The sequence below is a fragment of the Podarcis filfolensis genome (assembly GCF_964270895.1).
Source record: "Podarcis filfolensis genome assembly, chromosome: 16".
Lineage (NCBI taxonomy): Eukaryota > Metazoa > Chordata > Lepidosauria > Squamata > Lacertidae > Podarcis > Podarcis filfolensis.
The window spans coordinates 3,591,132-3,607,640 of NC_139620.1; the positions used below are offsets into that span (position 1 = coordinate 3,591,132).

Sequence of the window (16,509 nt, forward strand, 5' to 3'; positions counted from 1 at the left end):
CTGGTCACTGCAAGAGTTACTATTAAAAAAGTGGTGCCTGAGCGCGTTTTTCCTCTGCCCTCCCTGTCCCTTCTTCCTCGTGTGCCGTGTCTTTTTTCTTTTCTATGACTGTAAGCCTGTGGGCAGGGACTGTTTTGTTTTAATTGACTGGACGCTGGAAGCCTTTCTGGCTTAAGAGCATTGGGCAAAAATGCTCTAAATGAGGGAGCTGAGAGAAACATTTTCCATGTCTCCGGGTAGAGGGCGACCTTCGAGTCTCCTCTGTGAAAACCTCCTCTCACGTATTGCGAAAAATCCTGACCGCCACCACTGTCATACCGTCCATTTAAAGTACGACAATACCCCCGCCACACAGGAAACCTTGGTTCCCTTTACAGAGCTAAAATTCCCAGAGTTCTCTATGTTTCTAGAGGTTCCTGTTTTTATCTGTAAGTTGCCTGAGTCCCGTCAGGGGAAAAGGAAGGGTATAAATTATTATTATCAGGGATGGATCGTTAAACCGCTCTGGGAATTGTAGCTCTGTAATGGTATGTGAATCTTCTAAGGACTCTCAGTTCCCAAACTGACAAACTACAGTTCACAAACTACAGTTCCCAGGATTCTTTGAGAGGAAGTAATGGCTGTTTAAAGCAGAATCATAGTATTTAAATGTATGATACAAGGAAAACATCCCCACTTTCTTCCTCTCTCAAACATGGCTTCCCTGGCAAAGTTACCTGTTTGGGGTGTTTACAGGACGTTGTATAAAATTTCTCTAGGACGGGATTCGGAGTGGCTTTTAACCGCACTTTCTCCTTGACGTTCAAAAGAGCCGCTAGCGGAGTTGCCACGTATCTGGGGGGCAGAAGAGAACAACGGAAAGGGAAGAGAGGGGACGAAAGAAAAGAAACACAACGTTAGGATTCTGCAGCAGTTTCCGGTGCCAAAACAGAAACGGCCGTTAAATTTTACGGACTTCTGCAGCAAATCAGGGCTTCCTTTGAGGAAGGTTGGAGCGCCGAACCCATCAGATGCGGCACGAATTAACGGAGGAAGCTGGCTTCATACAGAGTCCGACCACTGGAGTGCATCCAGCTCAGGACTGCCTACACTGACTGGCAGCCGCTCTCCAGCGGTTCAGACAAGGAGATCGAGCCCGGACTTTTCTGTCTCCGAAGCAGAGGCTCCACCCCTGATCTACAGATCTTCTTTTAAAGCAATACTAAGATTCCAGTCCTCATGGTCCTGAACGTAGGACCGATTTAACATTTCACTTGTTGGCAGGCTTCGGGCATGGAGTCTTTTTCCAGTCCAGTCCTGGGGGATTGCTACAGCCCTCTTTCCAGGAAAAAAAGCAAGATTCTAGTCCTCATTCTGCATAAAGGGCTGCCTTATACTGAGCCGGACCCTTGGTCCATCTAGTTCAGTACTTCCTGCACTGACTGGCAGTGTCTCTTTGGGGTTTCAGGCAGGGAGGGGTGGCTTTCACAGCCCCACCTAGAGATGTCAGAATTCAAACCTGGGACCGTCTGCATGCAAAGCACGGAATCGGGGATCCCAGTAGATGCTGGGCCTCACATGAATTCAAAGAATTGTAGGGACCCCACAGGGTCATCTAGTCCAACCCCCCCTGCAATGCAGGAATCTTTGCTAAAGCATCCAGGAGAGATGGCCATCTGACCTCTTCACCCCACATAAACCCACCCGGCCACTCCAATCTGCAGAACTGTTGCAAGTCCCACCTAATACTCGCTCTGCATTTGTAGGAAATCCCGTTACACTTTGGAACTCCCTGCCTATTGACGTCAGGCAGGCTCTTTCGCTGAATTCTTTTCGGCGCCTGAACATCTTTGGGCAGGCAGGCCGTATCCAGACGTGTGGAACGCCTGCAGGCATTTTAATCCGGGTTTTCGGCTTAGATTATTACGTGAAGGTTTCCAACAGTCGCCCTCCTCCATCTGAGATAATCTCAGGGTTTCATTCCCTGCTTCCCCGCTTTACAATCAAATAATAATAATAATAATTTATTATTTGTACCCTGCCCATCTGGCTGGGTTTCCCCAGCCACTCTGGGCAGCTTCCAACAAAGATGAAAAATACATTAAAATGCCACACATTAAAAACTTCCCTGAACAAGGCTGCCTTCAGATGTCTTCTAAATGTTAGGTAGTTGTTTATTTCCCTGACACATTATGGGAGGGCGTTCCACAAGGTGGGCGCCACTACTGAGAAGGCCCTCTGCCTGGTTCCCTGTAACCTCACTTCTCGCAGGGAGGGAACTGCCAGAAGGCCCTCGGCGCTGGACCTCAGTGTCCGGGTAGAACGATGGGGGTGGAGACGCTCCTTCAGGTATACTGGACCGAGGCTGTTTAGGGCTTTCAAGATCAACACCAACACTTTGAATTGTGCTTGGAAAAGTACTGGGAGCCAATGTAGGTCTTTCAAGACCGGGGTTATGTGGTCTCGGCGGCCGCTCCCAGTCACCAGTCTAGCTGCCGCATTCTGGATTAGCTGTAGTTTCCGGGTCACCTTCAAAGGTAGCCCCACGTAGAGTCCATTGCAGTAGTCCAAGCGAGAGATAACCAGAGCATGCACCACTCTGGCGACAGTCCGCGGGCAGGGAGGGTCTCATCCTGCGTCCCAGATGGAGCTGCCGTGGACACAGAATTGACCTGCGTCTCCATGGACAGCTGTGAGTCCAGAATGACTCCCAGGCTGCGCACCTGGTCCTTCAGGGGCAATTTTACGAGAGGAATCCAGTAAGGCCGTCCTAAACTGAGCCTCTGGAGATCTGCAGTGCTGAAGGGATTTGTTACAGGGGGGCACACAGCCCCCAATATCCCCCCCATCAGCCTGCCCCCCAACCCCCCCCTTGTTGAGCCTATCCTAGAGCTAAATGGCAACTCTTCTCATGCTCTCTCCAACATTGCTGCACCGTAAAAAATAACATACACACAGAGGCCAGCCTCTCAAACAATGCTCTGATTGTCTCCATCTTCTGTGGAGAAGGAGGGGGGCGTGGAATGGTCAACCGTGATAAATAATTGCTCTTTAATTCTCCGGCCTGGCCGTCTCAGGCCAGTCCGCGGGCGCTGCTGACTTCATCGGGATTGTCGCCCTCTCCGCAGACAAACACTGGCAGTTGACACAATGCCACAATTATGCCAGGGGCCCATGGCTGGGTCAAGGCTGATGCCAGAGCCTTGCTGCCCTCCCCCCCACCCGATTTGCCTCCAATTGTTTCCTTAGGACTTGGCGCGGGATCCGGGCACAGGGAGAAAAGCGTCTCGCCTTTGCCCCAAAACTCTCCAGGAATCCGCAGCGCCCACGCAGGGCCGGCCCTCCTTCCCAGGGCGAGCGGTCAAGCATTTGCAAGGTTGCGGCTTTCCGTGGGGACAGAACGGCCTGGCAGCAGGATCAGGCCAGAAAAGGTGCATTGGGTCCGGCGTGCTGTCCTCTGTGCTCTGATGGTGTTTCCTGCTTGGCAGGGGGTTGGACTCGATGGCCCTTGTGGTCTCTTCCAACTCTATGATTCTATGATTCTAAATGCTCCTAAGAACCTAGGAATTCAGATAGACTGCCCCTGGACCTGGAGGTTCCACAAGCATCTCTCTCTTTTTTTTTTGTTCCAGCCAATCAGAAATTTGCTGGGTGTTGACCCCGTGGGGCCAGTCCCCACCTCACAGCCTAGCCTACTACGCAGGGACCTCGCTCCTTGTCCCCCTTCCCCCTGGTTTACCCCAAATAGGCCATCGTACTCACGTTTCAAAGAGGTGCCTGATGATGAGGAAGACGAATGCTAGAGGGATGGTGATATACAAGTCGCTGGACTTCGGGGCCACGCGGCCTTCGCTGAATTCGACGTCCGCCCAGGTGAGGTTGGACGGCAACCAGAGCCGGTCCCACCAGAAGTAGTTGCATAATGTCTGGAACATCCTGCGAAAATGAAGAAAACAGAAACAGGGTGAGTGAGGAAAGGCAGTTTCCAGCTGGGAGAGATGACGGGTAGACGGCTCAGAGCCCATGTTCACACCATGTACAGTGGTACTTCACATTACAGATACCCATTTAAAGGTAAAGCGACCCCTGACCATTAGGTCCAGTCATGGCCGACTCTGGGGTTGTGGCGCTCATCTTGCTTTATTGGCCGAGGGAGCCGGTGTACAGCTTCCAGGTCATGTGGCCAGCAGGACTAAGCCGCTTCTGGCGACCCAGAGCAGCACACGGAAACGCCGTTTACCTTCCCGCCGGAGCGGTACCTATTTATCTACTTGCACTTTGACGTGCTTTCGAACTGCTAGGTTGGCAGGAGCAGGGACTGAGTAACTGGAGCTCACCCCGTCGTGGGGATTCGAACTGCCGATCTTCAGATTGGCAAGACCTAGGCTCTGTGGTTTAACCCACAGCGCCACCCGCGTCCCAAAATCAAAATAGTTTCCACTTTATTTAGACTTTATTTAGAGTGATGTGTTTCTACTACACCAGAGGAAGGAACCATTTTCCCCACAGCTCAGGGGCCACGTTGATTTGCAGGGACCTCACCCGCCCCCGGGGGTGGTAGTGGGCAAAAGTTGGCGGGGCCAGACACACAGGTGTTCCCTTTGTCCAGGGGACAACTTCAGAGAGTTGCAGCCAATGAGAGTAGACACACCAGAAACAGCAAAATATTCAACACAACTAACTTTGGTCAATTGATTTCAACGGGTTTACTCAAAGTAGAACTTAGCTGGATACCAAACAGGGGTTTCTAGGCACACACACCTCTATCCGAACAAGCAAGGGGACTCAGCATGCCTGAAAGATAGACTTCCCAGGTAAAAGTCCTCAAGGAGTGTGCAGAGTTCAGTGTGGCCTCCAGTCCTCCCTACCCGGCCCCCAGGACCCTCCCTCTCTGGCCTGCCTTTCAAGTGCTTCTGATTACCGCAAATGTATCCTCAGAACTGTGATGCAAGGAAGTATATAGAAACCTTTGGCCCCAGCCACCACCACACGTGGCCCCCGGGGAACGTCGTCCGCAAGGAACCTGCCCCTCTGGCTGAAAAAGGTTTCTCCTACTCGTGCCTTGCACGCCCCAAGCAACTTGCGCCTTCAGGAATAACCAGAGTGCCTCTAAGCATATGCAGAGTGCCATGCGTCTCCAAGAAACAAGCCACACACACTCTGCATTTAGGAGGCCGGAGTGGACAGGAACTCTGGGTGAGCTCAACAAATGAACGGCAAGCGGTTCTGTAGGAAGAGCTAAAGTGAGGGGGGGGCACCCAGCCCAGCGCCCTGGGAGTGCCAGGAACCCACAATCAGGACCCCAGGAAAAGAGAAGGGGGTGGCTGGGTCAATGTGCCCTTTTGATTTCCCCCTGCCAATCTCGTTAGAATAAATAAAACACTCTTGGCAGCCAGTGTTGGAAATTGGCGAGGCACGTTTTGCAGCTGGCGCAGGTCCACTTGCGCCCATGTAGAGATCTCTGGGTGCCAAGCCAACGAGTGGCTCCACCAGCCTTCCTCAGCAGGTAAGCAGAACATCTTATTTTTGGGTTCACATCCCACCTTCTTCAAGGAGTACATGGTTCAGCCCTGCTCCTCGGTTAAGCCCTACGACGACCCTGTGAGGTAGGTCTCGCCAGAGTGGCGCATGCTCTGGTTATCTCTCACTTGGACTACTGCAATGCGCTCCACTGGGAGCCAGTGTAGTGTAGTGGTTAAGAGCGGTAGTCTCGTAATCTGGGGAACCGGGTTCGCGTCTCCGCTCCTCCACATGCAGCTGCTGGGTAACCTTGGGCCAGTCACACTTCTTTGAAGTCTCTCAGCCCCACTCACCTCACAGAGTGTTTGTTGTGGGGGAGGAAGGGAAAGGAGAATCTTAGCCGCTTTGAGACTCCTTAAAGGGAGTGAAAGGCGGGATATCAAATCCAAACGCTTCTTCTTCTTCCACGTGGGGCAACCTTTGAAGGTGACCCGGAAACTGCAGCTGCAGTCATACCTTGGGTTACAGATGCTTCAGGTTGCATTTTTTCAGGTTACGGACGCACCAAAACCCAGAAGTACTGGAATGGGCTACTTCCGGGTTTTGGCAGCCGCGCATGCACAGAAGCGCTAAACCACGTTTTGCGCATGCGCAGAAGCATTCAATTGCAACCCACACGTGTACAGACGTGCTGCCGTGGGTAGCGAACGCTGCAGGCTGCGAACGTGCATCCCGCACGGATCACGTTTGCAACCCGAGCGTCCACGGTAATCCAGAATGCGGCAGCTAGACTGGTGACTGGGAGCGGCCGCCGAGACCACATAACACCGGTCCTGAAAGACCTACATCCCAGTATGTTTCCGAGCACAATTCAAAGTGTTGGTGCTGACCTTGAAAGCCACAAACGGTCTCAAAGGCCCAGTATCCCTGAAGGAGTGTCTCCACCTCCATCGTTCTGCCCGGAAACTGAGGTCCAGCTCCGAGGGTCTTCTGGCGGTTCCCTCCCTCCGAGAAGTGGGGCTACAGGGAACCAGGCAGAGAGCCTTCTTGGTGGTGGCGCCCGCCCTGTGGAACGCCCTACCATCAGATGTCAAGGAAATAAACAACTATCTGACTTTCAGAAGACATCTGAAGGCAGCCCTGTTTAGGGAAGTTTTTAATGTCTGTTGTTTTATCGTGTATTTTAATATTCTGTTGGGAGCCGCCCAGAGTGGCTGGGGACGCCCGGCCAAATGGGCAGGGTATAAGTAATTAAATTGTTGTTGTTGTTGGTTATTGGTAAAGAGGCTGAGATTGAGGTCACCCAGTGAACTTCATGACAGAGTGGGGATTCAAACCCGGACCTCCCAGGTTCTGATCCGACGCTCTAACTGCTGCCCTGGCTTCCTAGAGTACTTCTGCTCTATAAATTAAGGAGGCAAATAAAAATGGGGAAAGCAAAATGTCACTTAGAGAAGGAGATGGGAAGATTTTTTTTCTGGAAGCTTGAATTTATTTTGGTTCTGGATTGATTTATTTGATGCTTTAATGTGTTGTAAACTGCTTTGATATTTGTTCTTCAAAATGTAAAGCGGTATAGAAATGATCACCATCACCCCACCAGGAGAGGAGGGGAACCCGGCGCTTAGAGATTCCTTCGTGACTGGATTATAGATCTGAGTTTCAAACATGGTTGGCAACACCTTAGGAAGCCTGTTGCAAGTCCTTTGCCTCGCAGAGGAGTAAATGAAGGCAAGATAAGAGAATAAGAACATAAGAACACAGAGAACTAATGATTAAGAGAAAAGCCCGGTGCCAAAATTACAATGGAGAGGGACACACCACCTCACCGCAGACAGATCGGTATACCCCGCGGAGGACCTTAAGGTCCATAAATAGCAACACCCTAGAGGTCCCAGACCCTAAGGAAGTCAGATTAGCCTCAACCAGAGCCAGGGCCTTTTCAGTACTGGCCCCGACCTGGTGGAACGCTCTGCCTCATGAGACCAGGGCCCTGCAGGATCTGATTTCTTTCCGCAGAGCCCGTAAGACAGAGTTGTTCCGCCTGGCCTTTGGGCTTGGAATCAACTTGATCCCCTTCCCCTCTTTCCTTCTGTGATGGAACTCCTATTTGGGGACTTCCCTGGCTTTTTCTGGCCCACGTAGGACCAGTCTGGATAGCTGGCCTTGGTAAAGATTTGACGTTTTCATCCCCAAAAAAGTTTTTGATTTGAGTTTCTACTGAAATGAGGCTGCACTTTAATGTAGTTTAATCTTGTTTTTAAGTTGTATTTTGTTTTGTTTTGTTTAGTGTTTATATTATTAACTTGTAAGAATTGGATTTGTTTTGTCTTTTTTAGTTGTTGTTGCTTTTTTAGTTTTTCGAATGTTGGTTTTTGTGTGTTGCGTATTGTTATTTTTCGATACTTTTCGTGTTGTTGTTGTTGTTGTGTGGAAAATACTAATAAAACTTAGTTAATAATAATAATAAAAGTTGTATTTCAATAAATTGTTTTATACCTGGTTTAGCCGCCCTGAGCCCAGTCTTGGCTGGGGCGGGTGGGGATAAATAAAATTTATCATTATTATTATTATTTGGGGCCTTTGGCCACAGCGAGAGCAGGAGGCCGGAGCAGGTGGGCAACTGACCCACTCCAGCTAAAAGGGCTCTTTGTATATATATATTTTTAAAGCAGCCGGTTCCAAGAAGGAAAGCAGAGGATATAAACCGGAATTAACTGCATATCCACCAGGTCTGTGTGCATGTGTGTGAGGGAGGCAGAGATTGCAAGAGGACAGAAGATGGGAGTTTGCCCAATCTCTCTTCCCACATGACGGGCAAAGGTCACAGTCAGTGGACTCTGCTCCTCATGGGGCTGCAACGCGATGCACACTTAAGCAGAATGGGAATTTATTAACACCGAGCATTTATTAACACACGCCCAGAGATTAACAGGCATTGCGTGTCCTTACGACATCCACACAAGGCGTATTACGAACCAGGCTGCAGCCAGGGCAGGTTGGGCTTCGGGTCTCCTCTCTTGAGGACTAGCCACTTGCAGACGCTCTCTGCGATGGCAGCCTGATATTTTATTCCCCTTCCTTCCCTCCCCCTCCCCTTTTTATGAAGATTCCCCGCTCTGGGATCCCACAGCTAATTTTCCCCTGGTCTCCTCGCTGGCCCAAATAGGACTAATTTAGCTAGCTAGCCCTGGTGATCATCTAATGTTTATTGGATGGATTTCCCCCCTAAATTGATTTTTGAATTCTGAATTTATTGTTATTCACGTTTTATACAGTCATACCTCGGGATAAATATGCTTCAGGATAAGTATTTTCGGGTTGCGCTCCGCGGCAACCCAGAAGTAATGGAGCACGCTACTTCTGGGTTTTGCTGCTCGCGCATGTGCACATGGTCAAAATGACGTCACGCGCATGCGCGGAAGTGGCAAAACACGACCCACACATGCGCAGCTGCGCCTTACGTTCTGTTCAGGATGCAAACAGGGCTCCAAAACGGATCCCATTCACATCCCAAGGTACCACTGTACTGTATTTTATGCTATTTTTTGTTGCATCAATTACCGTATTTTTTGCTCTATAGACTCACTTTTTCCCTCCTAAAAAGTAAGGGGAAATGTGTGTGCATCTTATGGAGCGAATGCAGGCTGCGCAGCTATCCCAGAAGCCAGAAGAGCAAGAGGGATCGCTGCTTTCACTGCGCAGCGATCCCTCTTGCTGTTCTGGCTTCTGAGATTCAGAATATTTTTTTTCTTGTTTTCCTCCTCCAAAAACTAGGTGCGTCTTGTGGTCTGGTGCGTCTTATAGAGCGAAAAATACGGTAAGTGTTTAAAAAATTTTGTTAGCCGCCCTGAGCTCGGTTTTTGAACTAGGAAGGGCGGGGTATAAATATTATTATTATTATTATTATTATTATTATTATTATTATCATCATCATCATCATCATCTTCATCATCATCATCAGATGGGCAATAGCCAAGCTGGTTGCCTAGTTGATTGATCTGAAGACCAAGGTGCTAGAGAAATCCATAAAGTTGGGCTTCAGGATTAAGGATGGTGAACTCTGCTCCGGTCAACGGAACAAGGGAAGGTTACAGGAAAACCAGCTTTATGAGGAACAGTTGAGCTAGTTGGGCTAGCTTGGCCTGGAAAAGAGGAGACTGAGACGAGACGAGAATCTAAGAATCATAGACTTGGAAGGGACCCGAGGGACATCTAGTCCACCCCCCCCCAAAATACAGAGATCTCAACTCAAGCAACCATGACAGATCCATCCAACCTCTGCTTAAAAACCTCCAGTCATGCTATGACGCCACCTTCAAATATCTGTCGCACAGAAGATGGAGCGAGCTTGTTTTCTCCTGCTCTGGAGGGTAGGACTCGAACCCGTGACTTCAGGTTACAAGGAAGGAGATTCCGATTCAACATCGGGAAGAACTTTCTGGCAGCAAGAGCCATGAGACAGTGGAACAGGCTCCCTCAAAAGCTGGCGGACTCTGTTTTAGGTTTTGAAGCACAGGTTGGGTGACCGTTTTTTTGGGATTCTTTTGCCACGGTTCCTGCTTTGCGGGGGGCTGGGCTAGATGACCTTTGCGAGTCCCTTCCAACTCTATATACCAGATGTCAAAGAGAAAAATAATTACCAAACTTTTAGAAGACATCTGAAAGCAGCCCTGTTTAGGTTATTGTATTGTAGTGTTCTGTTGGAAGCCGCCCAGAGTGGCTGGGGAAACCCAGCCAGATGGGCAGGATATAAATAAATTATTATTATTATTATTATTATTATCATCATCATCATCATCATCATCATCATCACCGGTCTGGCAAGAACATCAGAAAATCCGTGTAGCTGGGCAGGCCAATGGCCCATCTTGCCCCGCATCCAGCCAAACGCTCCAAAGAATGTCAGAATCAAGGTAGACTGCCACTGCGCCTGGAAGCTCCATAAGAATATCAGAAGAGGGCAGGGCTGGGAGAGAGTGGCGCCGGCTCAATTGGGCATTTGGGGTTTTATAGCTACAACCAGACCAAGAGACTGGAAATGCAAGCCTTCTTATTTGCAGGCGGCTGCGTCTTGTTTTCACAAGCGTGCAACCCAGCACCGCTCAGAAGGAAATTAAGATTACGGGAGGATTAAGGAGCAGCTCAAACAATTTTCTTCCTGGGGCTAGATGACACTTTTCACATCTTTGCGCTGCCGGGTGAGAAATTCCACCGCCGGAGCTCTTCCCAGGAGCCAGGAAGGAATCTCAGAAGGCTCTGTGGGTGGGGAGTTCACAGCTGGTCCGGTCTCTGGCTGGCAGCCAGCCCTTCCCAACCGAGATGACTCTGTAGAGAGGTGAAGCCTCTCATAAACGCTGCTTTCTAGCCTCTGAGCCACATCTCCAACCTGTTTGATGTCCAGGCGACACCTTGTGATGGGAACAGGGGTGTAGGCTGCTGCCTGATGCCACGCCCGGTCTCTGCTCCATCAAACTGAATATTGTCCGCACTGACCGGCAGAGGCTCTCTGGGCTTTCTGGCAAGAGGCATCCCCTAAACGATGTATTTATTATTACTATTATTCATTAAATTTGTATACCAAACTACAGCCACAGGTCTCGGGGCAGTTCACAACATAAAATGATATCGCTTCTCCGCTACAAATTAAGTAAGATACTAGTCCTCATGCCTGTTGTCTTTGTCCATGGAGTTTGTCCAAGACGCCTGCTTCTTGGGAGAAAAGCAATGACAAACCTAGACAGCATCTTAAAAAGCAGAGACATCACCTTGCCAACAAAGGTCCGTATAGTTAAAGCTATGGTTTTCCCAGTAGTGATGTATGGAAGTGAGAGCTGGACCATAAAGAAGGCGGATCGCCCAAGAATGGATGCTTTTGAATTGTGGTGCTGGAGGAGACTCTTGAGAGTCCCATAGACTGCAAGAAGATCAAACCTCTCCATTCTGAAGGAAATCAGCCCTGAGTGCTCACTGGAAGGACAGATCCTGAAGCTGAGGCTCCAAGACTTTGGTCACCTCAGGAGAAGAGAAGACTCCCTGGAAAAGACCCTGATGTTGGGAAAGATGGAGGGCACAAGGAGAAGGGGATGACAGAGGACGAGATGGTGGGACAGTGTTCTCGAAGAGACAAGCATGAGGGAGGCAGTGGAAGACAGGAGGGCCTGGCATGCTCTGGTCCAGGGGGTCACAAAGAGTCGGACACGACTAAACAACAACAACAAGTCCTCATGGTTTTGAGCAAGGGTCCTTCAGGGCTCAGTACTGTCCACACGGACCGGCAGCATCTCTCCAGGATTTCAAGCTTTTGGGGATTGAATTTGGGACCTGCGGCATGCAAAGCAGAGGAGCTATTGGCTCTTCCCCAATAGATAAAGATTCTAGTCCTCAAGGTTTTGAACGCAGGACCCATTTAAAGACAGAAGCAGGAAGCAGTGTTGTACCAAGGCAGGTCCTTGACCCAGCTAGCTCAATACTGTCTACACAGGCAGGCAGCAGTTATCCAGGGTTTCAGACACGGGTTGGTCCTACTTGACAACATCCAGGCATGCAGCAAGTTTCTTTTTGTTGTTGTTAACCGCTCTGAGTTTATATTGGCTTTTGTTTTGACAATCAAGCCATCTGTTTCAATAAACAAACGAATATCGTATTTTTCGCTCTACAGGGCACACCTGACCATAGGGCGCACCTAGTTTTCAGAGGGGGAAATCAAGGAGAAAAATATGATTCCCCCCCCCCCAGCTCTGGGAGCAGCAGACAGGCAGCACGCAGCCTGTGCACTTCTCCCAGACCTTCTCCCTGCTTTTGCGGGAGGTGGGGGAATTCCCCCATCTCCCGCAAAAGCCCACAGGAGGGAGAAGGGACTGACTCAGCCAGTCAGTCCCTTCTCCCTCCTTGGGGAAAAGCCCCCTAGAGCGGCACGCTCTTTAAAGGCTGGAATTCCCCCACCTCGTAAAAAAGCCCGCAGAAGTCGCGCAGCCTTAAAAGAGCCCGCGGCTGTTGCAGGAGATGGGGGATTTCCCCCATCTCCCGCAAAAGCCCACAGGAGCCGCGGACCCTTTAAAAGAGTGCGCAGCTCCTGTGGGCTTTTCGACCCAGCTTGTGGGGCTGGCGGTGGGGGGAAGCGCTGCTTTCCCCCACCGCCAGCCTCAAAGACCAGACTCTCCTGGCTTCAGCGAAAGCAACGCAAAGCCTCCGGAGCGCAGGCTTCGGAGGCTTCGCGTTGCTATCGCTGAAGCCAGGGAGCCTGCATTCGCCCCATAGGACGCACACACATTTCCCCTTAATTTTTGGAGGGGGGAAAAGTGTGTCCTATAGAGCGAAAAATACGGTAAATAAAGTAAGATGCTAGTCCTGGCTCGGAATAAAAGGCCCGTTCAAAGAGGAATATTGGAAGGTGCCTGGCTGGCAAGTGGTTCCAGGGTTTGAGGAGGGAGAGCTCTCTCCCAGCCCTTCCTGGATCCTTTCGCATGCTCTCCCCCTAAGCAACAGCCCTATCCCACAAATTATTATTATTACTTATTTCTATTCCAGACTTTTCTCAGAGGAGCTTAGAGGCGTACATGGCTCTCCCCCTCCTCATTTAATCCCCCCATCAACCCTGCGAGGTAGGTTAATCTGGGAGGCAGTGAGTGGCCCAAGGTCACCCGGCTAGCTTCCTGGCTGAGTGGGGATTCGAACCCTGGACTCCGAGTCCCAGGTCCTAGTCTAATTGCCACCCTGACTTCCGTTCGCTGACATCGCTGCGTTGCTAAAGCAAGGGCTCCACGATTGCTAGATGGCAGTATCACACGAAGCTGCCCCAAAGCCAGTCAGACCGTCGTTGCATCTACCTTGGTATTGTCCACACTGACTGGCAGCAGCTATCAAGGTGTTTCAGGTGTACGGTGTCTCTCCCAGAACTAACTGGAAATGTCAGGGACCGAACCTGGGATGTTCTGCATGCAAAAGAGATGCCCTACCGCTGAGCTAAATCCCTCCCCCCAAAAAACCCCAAGATTCTAGTCCTCATAGAGGACTAGGTTCATCTAGTCCAACCTCCTGCAATGCAGGTATCTCAACTAAAGCATCCAGGACAAATGGCCATCTAACCTCTGCTTTAAAATCTCCAAGGAAGGAGAGTACACAGCCTCCCAAGAGAGACAGTTCCACCGTTGAACACCTCTTACTGCCAGTAAGTTCTTCTTGAAGTTTAGTTGGAATCTCCTTCGTTGCAACTTGAAGCCACGGGTTCGAGTCATACCCTCCAGAGCAGGAGAAAACAAGCTGGCTCCCTCCTCCATGTGGCAGCCCTTGAGATATTTGAAGATGGCTCTCATATCTCCTCTTTCCCAGGCTAAACATACCCAGCTCCTTCAACCGTTCCTCATCAGCCTTGGTTTCCAGACCCCTGATCATTTTGGTCGCCCTCCTCTGCACATGTTCTAGCTTGTCAATATCCTTCTTAAATTGTGGTGCCCAGAAGTGGACACAGCATTCCAGGTGTGGCCTGACCAAGGCAGAATAGACTGGGACTATGACTTCCCTTGATCTGGACCAGGGGTTCCCAAACTAAGGCCTGTGGGCCGGATAAGACCCAAGGGACTCGTTTATCTGGCCCATGGCGACCCCCGCCACTGCCTGCTCTTACCGGCACTGCACCGCTCGGCTGCCCACTCCCAGGTCAGAGGAGCACCAGAAATAGCTTGTGCGCATGCACAAGCGTTATTTGTGCATGCGCAAGCGTTATTTCCGGTGCACATCCGGGTCGGAGGAGGCCTGTGCACACGCGCACAAGCTATTTCCAGTGCTCCTCCGACCCAGAAGTGCGCCGGAAATAGTGCGTGCGCACATGTATGGGCATGCGCTCCCCCGCCGCGCGATCGGCGCTGGAGACACCGGCCCGAAGCGCGGTAAGTTTGCTGACCCCTGATCTGGACACTAGACTTCTGTTGATGCAGCATTAGCCTTTTTTGCTGCTGCATCACGCTGTGGACTCATGTTCAGCTTGTGGTCTACAAAGACCCCTAGATCCTTTTCACATGTGCTGCTAGTAAGCCAGGTGTCCCCCGTCTTATATTTGTGCAGCTGGTTCTTCCTGCCTAAGTGCAGAACCTGACATTTGTCCCTGCTGAAATTCATTTTGCTAGCTTGTGCCCAGTTCTCCAATACGTTAAGGTTATGATTCTGAAAACTTTCTTTTCACTTACAGGCTTTCCCAAGCCCTAACAGCAGGTGCCAAGTGATTGAAACTTGAGATCTTCTGCATGCAAAGAAGACATCCGACCCATTGAGCTACAAGCCCTTTGCAAACAGAACTCATTTATGTCACTGCAAAAACCCCAAACAGCACCCCATTTCCAGGGCACGACCAATCAGAGGCTTTTTCCCGCGCAGCTGCGCTGCTACAAATTGCTACAGCCGGAGAGGCGGCTGTGCCACACACTTCCTTCAGATGTGGCCCAACCCCAAAGCCGCAAGCAGAGAGGAAGCAGCAAAGACGTTGCAACACTTGAGTCGCACCCTCAGGAAAGCCACCAGAGACAAGCCCAGCCTTCTCCTGACTGGCGCCCGCCGGACAGTTCAAACTACAACTCCCATCAGCAAGCACCACCCTTCGGACTACAACTCCCGCCAACGGCCACATCACCCAGAAGGCGCCAAGCTGGCTTAGTGTCAAGTCGCCGATCGAAAAAGCTTTTTCAACCAGTGGCAAAATTACGCCCCGCGGAAAAGGCGGGTGTAGTCGTTAACAAACGTGCTGATGTTTTTGCACCGATTTTGCTATATGGTTAATCGGCTAAAAAAAAAAAAGCCTTTGGCTTGAGAAAAGAAGATCTGCATGTTTAAATGGATAAAAAATTCAGATGGCATTTCCTTTCTGGGTGTATGTTAATAATAATAATAATAATAATAATTTTTATTTATACCCCGCCCTTCCTGGTTCAGAAAACCGGGCTCAGGGCGGCTGACAACAAACTTAAAACATTTAATTGATGCAACAAAAAGCCAGCATGAAATACAGTATAAAACGTGAATAACAATAAATTCAGAATTAAAAAATCAATTTAGGGGGAAATCCATCCAATAAACATTAGATGATCACCAGGGCTTGCTGGCTAAATTAGTCCTATTTGGGCCAGCGAGGAGACCAGTGTGTTGTATTCCACCATCTGTAACTGGCGCGATTATGGGGCATCGACGGTGGATTTCTAGTGGAAGGTCCGGACATCCTTCCGCTTTTATCAGCTGCGATGATTCCCCAATCAAAGTTAAACTGCGGAACTTCTCACCAACTTGAGTGGCGTTAAAAGAGGATTAGACAGGCTCACGGAGGGGGATAAAGCAATTGATGGCCAACAAAAATCACCTTGCCAACAAAGGTCCGTATAGTAAAAGCTCTGGTTTTCCCAGTCGTGATGTATGGAAGTGAGAGCTGGACCATATAGAAGGCTGATCGCTGAAGAATTGATGCTTTTGAATTCTGATGCTGGAGGAGACTCTTGAGAGTCCCATGGACTGCAAGAAGATCAAACCTCTCCATTCTGAAGGAAATCAGCCCTGAGTGCTCACTGGAAGGACAGATCCTGAAGCTGAGGCTCCAGTACTTTGGCCACCTCATGAGAAGAGAAGACTCCCTGGAAAAGACCCTGATGCTGGGAAAGATGGATGAAGGGCACAAGGAGAAGGGGACGACAGAGGACGAGATGGTGGGACAGTGTTCTCGAAGCTACCAGCATGAGTTTGACCAAACTGCGGGAGGCAGTGGAAGACAGGAGGGCCTGGTGTGCTCTGGTCCAGGGGGTCACAAAGAGGCGGACACGACTAAACGACGAAACAACAACAACAACAACAACAAAAGTGCCATGGCTGTGCTCTGCCTGCCTGCACCGCGGGAGGCTGTAATGCCTCTGAGCAGTTGCTGGACCAGCGGTTCTCAACCTGTGGGTCCCCAGATGTTGTTGGACTACAACTCCCATCACCCCTGAGCTCTGGGCCTTGCTAGCTAGGGGTGATGGGAGTTGTAGTCCAACAACATCTGGAGACCCACAGGTTAAGAAAGGCTTCTGGAGACTATTGTTCTGATGGAACCTC

General features: G+C 50.2%; 1 protein-coding gene across 4 annotated transcripts in view; it reads right to left on the reverse strand.

Moving 5' to 3' along the window:
- CERS2 (ceramide synthase 2) overlaps positions 1–16,509 on the reverse strand; it is a 45,905-nt gene that overhangs the window by 11,392 nt on the left and 18,004 nt on the right. For all 4 annotated transcript variants that reach the window (XR_014542657.1, XM_083591353.1, XM_083591354.1 and 1 more), the window contains exons 2-3: positions 3,742–3,915; positions 717–834 (exon numbers count right to left, since the gene is read on the reverse strand). Coding sequence is in view for 3 of the 4 variants with exons in the window: in XM_083591352.1 (XP_083447478.1) it covers positions 717–834; positions 3,742–3,915 (292 nt within the window). In the remaining variant the exon portion in view is untranslated. The remainder of the gene's footprint in view (positions 1–716; positions 835–3,741; positions 3,916–16,509) is intronic.